General features: G+C 34.4%; 1 protein-coding gene across 2 annotated transcripts in view; it reads left to right on the plus strand.

Annotated features, from left to right (window-relative positions):
* Window positions 1–3630: 3630 nt before the first annotated feature.
* The window catches only part of LOC135581624 (mitochondrial import inner membrane translocase subunit TIM22-4-like), a 6413-nt gene continuing 70 nt past the window's right edge, over window positions 3631–9973 (plus strand). Inside the window, exons 1-4 of one of the 2 annotated variants that reach the window (XM_065179213.1) lie at window positions 3631–3844; window positions 5540–5730; window positions 5805–5877; window positions 9755–9973. The exon at window positions 9755–9973 is cut by the window's right edge and continues 70 nt beyond it. In XM_065179213.1, the coding sequence (XP_065035285.1) occupies window positions 3691–3844; window positions 5540–5730; window positions 5805–5877; window positions 9755–9840 (504 nt within the window). In that variant the 5' untranslated portion in view covers window positions 3631–3690 and the 3' untranslated portion in view covers window positions 9841–9973. The remainder of the gene's footprint in view (window positions 3845–5539; window positions 5731–5804; window positions 5878–9754) is intronic. The other variant, XM_018821670.2, reaches the window with a different exon arrangement.

The following is a 9973-nucleotide window of genomic DNA, read 5'->3' on the forward strand; positions in this document are numbered from 1 at the left end:
ATTTGGGCTGATCGCATAAATCATTTAGTTTAAGCTCATATATGAGCTGGACTCAATAATTCTCTCCCTTCAGCTCATATAGTGGGTTGTACCAAGCTTTTCCTTAGGCAAAAACTTTGTTATCATATCTGATCCATTCTTATTGGTATGTATATTTTTCAATTGTAATTCTTTCATCTCAAGCACATCACGAATCCAATGATATCTCACATCAATATGCTTGGATCTAAAATAGTATGTTGAATTCTTAGAGAGATGAATAACACTCTTACTGTTATAGTAAACAGTATATCCTTCCTATTTCAAACCTAATTACTGTAGAAATTTTTTCATCCATAAAGTTTCCTTGTAAACTTCAGTAATTGCTATATATTCTGCTTCTATGGTTGATAGAGCAACACAATTTTGTAACTTAGATTGCCAAGAGACTGCTCCCCCTACAAATATCATCAAGAACTCTGAAGTGGACTTCCTAGAATTAGTATCACCTGTCATGTCTGCATCTGTGTACCCTTCTAATATAAGTTCATCACTGCCAAAACATAAACACAACCTGGAAGTACCTCTTAGATATCTTAATATCTATTTCACTACTGCCCAATGTTCATTTCCAGGATTAGAGAGAAATCAGCTGACAACTCCAACTACATGAGTTATATCTTGCCTAGTACAAACCATAGCATATGAGCTGGAGGGGAAGAATTGTTGAGTCCAACCCATATATGGGTTTGGATTAGATGATTTGGGTAGTTAACCAAAATTTGATTTATCAAAAGCAACTCTATGTTTTTCTAGCTAAGCAATGATCATAAGATTTAAGAGATGTACCTTACAACTCTGGTAAAAACTGATAGTGATAATACTCCTACAGTTGATGATGTTGAACCAACTGAACAAGTACCTCCACCACCAATTGAGATTCTATTGAGAAGATCCACAAGAGAGCGACAACCATCTACCATATATCTTCCACATCAGTATGTTATGCTTACTAACAGGGGAGAGCCAGAAACTTACTAAGAAGCTATTCTATATGAGCATAAAAATGAGTGGGTTAAAGCCATGCAAGAAGAGATAAGATCTTTACTTAAGAACCATACATATGACTTAGTAAAGTTGCATAAAGAGAAGAAAGCTCTCAAGAACAAATGAGTTTACAAATTGAAGACTGAAAATAATAGCTCATAACAAAAATACAAGGTACTATTAGTTATGAAAAGATTTAGTTAAAAGAAATGTATTGACTTTGAAGAAATATTTTCTCTAAATGTGAAAATGTCCTCTATCCAAGTTGTTCTTGGTTTGGATGCCCGCTTGAATTTAGAAGTTGAGCAACTTGATGTGAAAATAATATTTCTTCATGGTGAGTTAGAAGAAGAAATTTACATGGAGCAGCTAGAATATTTCAAAGTTAAGGGAAAAGAAAATCTAGTATGTAAGCTTAGGAAAAACTTATATAGACTCAAACAGGCACTTAGACGGTGGTACAAGGAGTTTGATTCCTTTATGATAAGCCAAGGATATAATAGAACCACATATGATCATTGTGTGTTTATGAAGAAATTTTCATATGATGATTTCATTATTCTCCTACTACATGTTGATGATATGCTGATTGTTGACCATGACATTGGTAAAATTGAAAAGCTTAAATGAGAGTTAGTAAGTCTTTTGCCATGAAAGACTTACGATCGATGAAACAAATACTTGGTATGAAGATTCTTTGTGATAGGAAGAAAAGGAAGATTTGACTATCTCATGAGACTTACATTGAAAAGGTTCTTGAAAGATTCAACATAAGTAAAGCCAAAGCAGTTTGTTTTCCACTTGCAGGTTATTTCAAGCTTAGATCGAAACAATATCCTACAAGTGAGAAAGAAAAAGAAGAAATGTCTAGAGTGCCTTACTCATCTGTAGTAAGTAGTTTGATGTATGCTATGGTTTGTACTAGGGCAGATATAGCTCATGTAGTTAGAGTTGTTAGCCGATTTCTCTCTAATTCTGAAAAGGAACATTGGGCAATAGTGAAATTGAATATTAAGATATCTAAGAGGTACTTCTAGGTTATGTTTATGTTTTGGAAGTGATGAACATGTGTTAGAAGGGTACAGGTGATACTAATTCCAAGAAGTCCACTTCAGGGTTCTTGATGACATTTGCAGGGGGAGCAGTCTCTTGGCTATCTAAGTTACAGAATTGTGTTGCTCTATTAACTATAAAAGCCGAATATATAACAATTACTGAAGTTTGCAAGAAAACTTTATGGATGAAAAAGTTTCTATAGGAATTAGGCTTGAAACATAAAGGATATATTGTTTACTGTGATAGTCAAAGTGTCATTCATCTCTTCAAAAAATTTAACATACAATTCCAAATCTAAGCATATTGATGTGAGATATCATTGATGTCAGATATATTGACAAAATCTTTGCCAAAGGAAAAGCTTGAAGCATGTAGACAAAAAGTGGACTTAGTACAACCCACTATATAAGCTAGAGGGGGAGAATTATTGGGTCCAACTCATATGTGGGCTTGGACTGGATAATTGAGCTTTTTGAGCCTAAATCAACGATGGAAAGGAAAAGAAAAAGATGTGCAGTGGATGTGAGGGCAACGTGCGTGCATGCGTGCAGCGAGAGAACGTGGCGGCGCACAGGAAAGAAGAGAGAGAGAGAAAGAAAATAAATTTTTTTGAATTTTCTATTTGACGATCAGTGACTAAACGTTGTCAGTTTTGACTTAAATTATATGTGAAGAATACTTGCAGCAAGCTTTATAATTTTAACTGTGCTGATCTGCAATTTACCCTCTGTGAGGTACTTTCTTATGATACTCACTTTGTGAGATCTAAAATTATAAGATCCATCAAGATATATGGTTTTGATATTATTATGATCTTCTTATTATTTTAAAGAAGACTTATTATGAATATGTTATTATTATTAGTATGGAAGTTTGAGGTGGGCTACGGTCTCGTAATTTTTTTATATTTATGTTTTGATAACAAGTTGATATTTTGATAAGAAGAGATCCATTTTTGATACAAGGGAAAAGAATTATTTAGTTATAACAAATTTTTTCCAACAAACGTGAGATCCATGAACACAAATATTTAAATAAGATAGGTATTACGAAGCAAGTTAGATTTGTTGGGAACGTTATTTCTTTTTCCACCTTTCTTATTTCCCATGTTCAATGTAATAAAGTGTGTATTCTCAGTGTCTCAGTGTCTCAGTGCAACTCAAATCATATAGTATTTTGAAGTTAACGTCAGTGCGTCAGAGGAGCCGACTCACCTCTATCAGGAACCGTGCACGCTTCTAATAGGACACGACTCTCACCCAAACCAAGCGGAACGAGTCCAACCATTCGATTCGTCGTGAGACAAACTGAGCAATTCGAATCACTTACAGTAACCCACGATCTCGTGACCTATGTCGTGATTGATTTCGTGGACTCGCACCCGAAGCAATCCTTTTTTACTTATTGTTACACCTACCTGAATATTAGTTGCTCATGCGGGACCCACAAGCACCGTCAGTTCCTCCAATAAGGCGACGGGTAGGTTCCGGGTCAACGAACGAGAAAGCTATCTTGGGTCGCCACTTCAAACATGGTGGTCATCACTGAGTCATCGAACTTCCTTCTTGCTTGGGATTCTACAGTGCGATCGAGGGGCGAGATCGGTGCATGGGCGCGGCCGATGGAGAGCCCCGGGAGGCCCCCGAGGAGGAGGAGGAGAAGCCGCGGATAGAGCCGCTGCGGCTCCCGACGCCGGAGGAGATACGAGGCCAGGACATCTGGAACAACTGCGCCGTCCGCAGCGTCGTCAGTGGCATCATGGGTGAAAATGCCTCCCTGTTCCTCTTAAAATCGCGATGAGGATCGGTTTACTCGCTGAAAGACGATATTTTTATCGGTTTCTTTTCTGAATTCATGGTTTGAATTTTGGTTTTGGTCCTTTTAGTGGATTCTCCTTTTGTGCCAACTGACTATTAGTGCATTCGATGTGTTCGACGTTAGTTCGGAAAGCAAATGCGGCATGTAAAGCTGGACTTCTTGATTGAGTTCACGTAGTTGCAATGCATTGATGAAGGTTGCGACGCTTGGAGCACTAACTAGTCTGTGCTCGTTCAAGATACAAATTTTAGTGTTTTTCTTATTTTCAAATGTCTCAGGTTGATTGTAAATAAGGAGGCATGCATATGATTTTGTTTATGATCCCTGCGGACTTGTATGTGTGGTTAAGCTTCAACCCATCTTGGCATTTGACAATGAATTGTTCTTCTCTCAACTCTGTGTGCTTGGTGATGGTAGGCCTAGAGGATCTATACTTTAGTCGCTGAAGAAGTTTGCTAGGTGTGAGATGTGCTTATAGTATTGCTATTAAACTGCCATTTTCCATCTATGGTATCAATACTAAATTACATAAGCAATCTCTCAAGTCAGTGATACATGCATTGCATCATGAACTGAAATATTGAAGACTGAAAATGCTTAGAAATTGTTGATAAGGACGGTACTTAGATATTACAGATTTATTTTCTCTTATTGATTGTCAGTTTATTAATTATTAGGAGTGGTGTAACCTGATGTAGTTTGGTGGTTTGATAAGGATAAAGAGTGGGGAGGAAGAAGATTAGAGGAATGGAGAGAAGAATCAGACGATATCAAGGCTTATTAGTCACTAAGCAAACCCAATAGCAATTTATAAAATAATAACACATTTTCTAATACGATGCATCTATATGCATATTAAGGCCCTGAGAAGCCTAACCAGAGGACTCTGGGAAAAAAATCATAACCTTTTTCTGTTGCTACTTCATCGGACAGTATTATTTGATCTTGAGTAGATCAATCTGAATTTTTAGAATAAAGATTCTTCAGATATGGACTCTTTCAGTTTGATCATCACTTAATCTCGTGAAATTGTTGCATGTATTCTTGGCTTATGAATCCTAATCATAATGGGCCAGCCTTCATCTCTCTGGGTAGCAGCATTTGATTTGAATTTAAATCCTTGTTGGCCTCTTGACACACCTTCCAGCTGACAACTACCCGATAAGTCTTAGCCACTATGATCGTATATAACAGAACTCTTAACGACTAGAATCAATCATGTATCTGTGGCCGTAAACAAAGCCTAGATAACTCGAAATAATAACTGAAGTGAAATTACATTTATTAAGTAGTCAAAACGAACAAAATAAATAAACAATTCAGTAAAATTTATTTTGATCTAGGAAGTTATTAACAAGCTAAGCTCTAGCTTAACTGAAATCACATACCAATATTCTGATAAAATTAACAGAAAACTACGTAAGAAAAACTCAATCCTATACCTAACACAATGCATTGTAGACCTTATCTAAGTATTTTGAGACTAATTTGAAGACATGGTTGCATCAAAAAGTTCTCATTTTATGCATTACTGACTAGTTGATATCCATCTTTGTATGGCCTTTTTTGCTTTCCCTGTTTTCCACTGATACTTTGCAAATTAAACAAATAAGCAAATATTTGAATTTTGGTATTTTAGGTGGTGGACTTGGTCTATTCATGGGCTTGTTTCTTGGTGCTCTGGATAATCCTATAATGCAGGATGAGATGACGGCAAAGCAGCAATTCATATATACAGCAAAACAAATGGGGCGGAGAAGTTATAGCTCTGCAAAGGCATTTGCTGTCATGGGCTTTATTTTCTCAGCTGCTGAGTGTGTTATAGAGAAGGTAAAAGGATGGGGGAAATTCTATTGACCATCTTTTGTTAGCCTGACTTGATTTGATATTTTGATATTTTTTAGGCTCGAGCAAAACATGACACCACGAATACATTTGTTGCTGGTTGTGTTACAGGAGGGGCTATTTCTGCAAAAGGTAATTTTCTGCACTTTGCAAGTAAATGGAACTAAAAGTTGTTTCAAGGTTCTATGTTTGAAGGTTGACATACTCAAGCAAAATGATAAACTTTTTAGAAGAAATCATTTATTTTCATGATATCTTTTATTTGTACCCATGGTTTTTATACTATTCAACAAAACTAATAGTGCTGCTTGAAATTCGTATCCTCATGTTTTTTTTTTAACTATCCTCCATTCTTCAATAACCTTGGAAGCAATAGTTGCATCAATATCAGATATATTTTTAATTTAGTATTTTTTCATCTACTTTGTAACACTCTACTCCTAATTCCACCCATACCCGATATGCATAACTAAAGTAGGATGTCACATTTCAATTTCATTACTATTGTCAATAGGAGTGCAGCAGAAAGTAGGCAATCTTAAGATTAAAACATGCTAACTTACTAAACAAAATGATAAAGTTTTCCTTGTACATAGTATTTTTGACACCAATACATAATTATAACATCTAGTCAAGAGAAAACACAAACATAATATGTTCAAAATTTATACACATAAGATGCTCACAGGTCATCGTCTATATTTATGCTGGCATGGGCTTGCATGTGCTTACTTTCTTATCCAATCACTTGGGTGGGATACTAATATCCTTACCTACAAGATAGGGTCTATAGTGAGTAATTACTCAATAAGTATAAGTTTTTATAGCTTTATTCAAGTGAGTATGCATCATGTTATATATACAACATTTCAAATACATTTAATGATAGACATCTCATCCTATGACTTCTTCAGTAAGCATAGCCCTACAACATAGTGTATACATAATAAGAAGGTAAAATTCTATGTCAAAATAATTCAAATGTTTATATGCACAAATAGGAAACATAACAAATTCATGGACTTCTATACTTTATATCATAATATATATGTGCACTCCTACATACGTGTGCTCCTACATCGCACATCATAGTATATACATAGACTCCCACACTACATGTTATAGCATATATATGCATTGCACGTCGTAACATATCTGTGTACTTCCATATCGTACGTCATAGAAAACACATGTACTCCCACACTGCACGTTATCATATATATGCATATAAGATATTTTTATTGTAATTCATATATTTTTATGCTTACAAAATATATATATTTACATTTAGCTCATGATGATCATATTAGTCGAAACATGCTTTCCAAAATACCTTATGCATACGATAATTTATACGACTATTATTTTTATTAAATTAAACTTATACTTACCTGATTGAACTAAAAAATGAAGATACCAAGGAAAGATCATGTTCCTTAATGATCGAGTGTGCTAGGAAGCGATACATCTATCACATAGGGTCATGAGATGCCTTGATTAAAAACCTTATCTCTTGAATTGTTGATCTATAATAATTTATTACAATAATTCATAAAAAAAAGTTCGATAAAATCCCTTATAAAATAAACTATACTTAACCTAAAAATTCATCTAGATTTCACTGTCAAATTTCCAACAATTCACTTTAAAATCAAATGAACTAATTAGTATCAATCAAACTATCATACCATTCTACGAAGAAATTTTATTTCACTATTCTAACTGACTAAATGATCTTGAATTATCATGAAAATTGTAGGACACTAGAAGACATATAAAACAAAATACACATTAATTTCAGCTTAAAAAATCATTTGGAGGTTTAACTACCCTCTTAATTTAACTATCAACACCTATTCTATTCTGCTCAAACTGGGTTGGGATTGTCTGAACTTATAAATCTCATATCTTGGTAGATAAAGGTGATATTCACTCAATTCCAAATCTCATAGAACCTTGAGGGAACTTTTAAAACATATCAAAGGACAATACATAATCATATCCTTAAGGGGGTTAATTTAGCTCGAATAGAACTCCTCAAAAAATAGGGGATTTTGAATACCTCGAATTGGGACAATCATAACTCAGTACATCGATATCAAATTAAGGTCAGACCAGAGGCCATAGAACTGTAAGAGAATCATACAAAACATATTAAAAAATCAAATATTAATTCAAAGTCTAGGTTACTCAAAAGCAACTGACAAGATCAACCTATAATCTGTAAAATTGAAGCCCTATGTATGGCAAGGGAAGAATTAAGTTTTTCTTATCTTACTCTTCCTTAGAGTAGGGGTTTCCTAACATTCCTGAGAAAAACTAAGAGAATGACCGAAGAAAGAGAGAAATGGTCGTGGGTTATCAGGTTGGGAAAGAGAATGAGACCAAAATAAAGTAAAGATACTTAAGAAGTTACATTGAGGTCTAGGGTTCAATCTCATTAGGACTCATTTTAAGTTTTATTTTCTTTTATTTTTTTTCTTTTACTAGTATAATTCTAATGTTACAGCAACTTCAATTGAGTTTAATTTGGTTTGACAAAGATGACATTTTTGATCTAAACTCATCCTTCAATCTCACTTATATATCTCAAAATTTAGTATAACACTCCTCTTTTATTTGCATCTCCATTTAATCTTTTATTACTCCATCCATGCCTAAGTAGTTTATAATCTTCCACATATATAATGTTTAAAATTCAAGCTTCCTTGCGTTAATCATAGTCAAACTCATTCAAGGCTTGAGATTCACTTACGACCGATTAAAATTCAATCGCCACCTCTAGTCACTATATGCATGCTTATTACCATAACTTAACCTCATAGTCAAATCTGCTAGCATATTTTGGCTTGTTGAGTTATGCTTAACATAAATATTAATGCTTATACATGCTCAACTAACACTTCGTAGAATACTAAGAATGATATTTTTAGAAAGCATGTACCTCAATCTTAAAAGTCAAAAATATAAACATGTCATTTATCATATTTATGAAGCATGGACATTACAAATCATATCACTAAGTAAAAGTAATATATACATATTATCGTGCTTCTATTGGTATGCTAGTCATATTTCAAAATGTGTGAGACTTGGGCACTACGTACTTAAAGGTAAGATAGTATATATTGGCCCTCTTGGACCTCGCATTAGCGAGAGTCTCATGTATTGGGTACACATTCTTTTTTTATTCTTTCATCTACTTCAGTGCTTCAATACACGAGATGATGACAGTACGTGTCATTTTCTTTTGTTGGGAACAAAAGTCAATGTGTCTTATATGGTGCAGCAGAAACTTGCCAATCATTAATATTTTTTGCACTTAGCTACCTCGTAATACATTTTTGCTTTGCTACTAAATAGTTCAAAATTATTTTTGAAGACAGCAAACCAAGTTTTGCATATGATGAAGTTATAAATTTTCAATCATGCCTGAGGTTAACTGTTGGCAAGTCTTGTAATTCAAATCAAGTTAACTTCTGTATTCTCTTTGCTTAAGCTTCGATGCGTACAGTGGTTAAGATCTGTGTCCAATTCAAGTTTAGATTCTGTCACAGTTATTCGACTAGAGAGTTTAGCACTATTACACAAGATCCTAATCATAGTTAACCTCAAAGTTGAAAATTGAAGTTTGCTAATAATAATTATTTAGCACCGGAAGTCTTCCCTTCTTAGTATGGTACATCAGATTTATTTATCTTCCCAATATTTGAGTCCTTTTATGATTGAAGTGCATCATATGGTGTGCAAAGCTAGATAGCTTTCATCTGATGACTCAAAAGTTGTTACCTGCTGATAGTCCCTAATTGTTCCAAATTCCTCCTATAAAGAATCTCAGTCACTGTTGACATCTATTTTGTAATTGGGAATACAATGCTCTTTTAGTAAGATGCATCTGTTCCAAGAATGGCATCTCCATATGTAGTTGTGATTTGTAGAATGTGATTGATGTTACATATTTTCTTTCACTGCCCATCTATTATTTACCAATATGATCTCTACTTTTCAGGCGGTCCGAAGGCTGCATGCGTTGGTTGTGCAGGTTTTGCAGCATTCTCGGTCCTAATTGAGAAGTTCCTTGATCGGCATTCTTAATGAAAAATGTAAGAGAACCTTCGATATTTGCTTTACTTTCATGATTTTTCATGCCCAAATCAATGGCAATGCAGTTTCTAAACCTCAACCTTTCAGAATATTTCACACATCATCACTGTATTTTCATCTTTTG

This window comes from Musa acuminata, unplaced genomic scaffold (genome assembly GCF_036884655.1).
Source record: "Musa acuminata AAA Group cultivar baxijiao unplaced genomic scaffold, Cavendish_Baxijiao_AAA HiC_scaffold_1138, whole genome shotgun sequence".
NCBI classification, from domain to species: domain Eukaryota; kingdom Viridiplantae; phylum Streptophyta; class Magnoliopsida; order Zingiberales; family Musaceae; genus Musa; species Musa acuminata.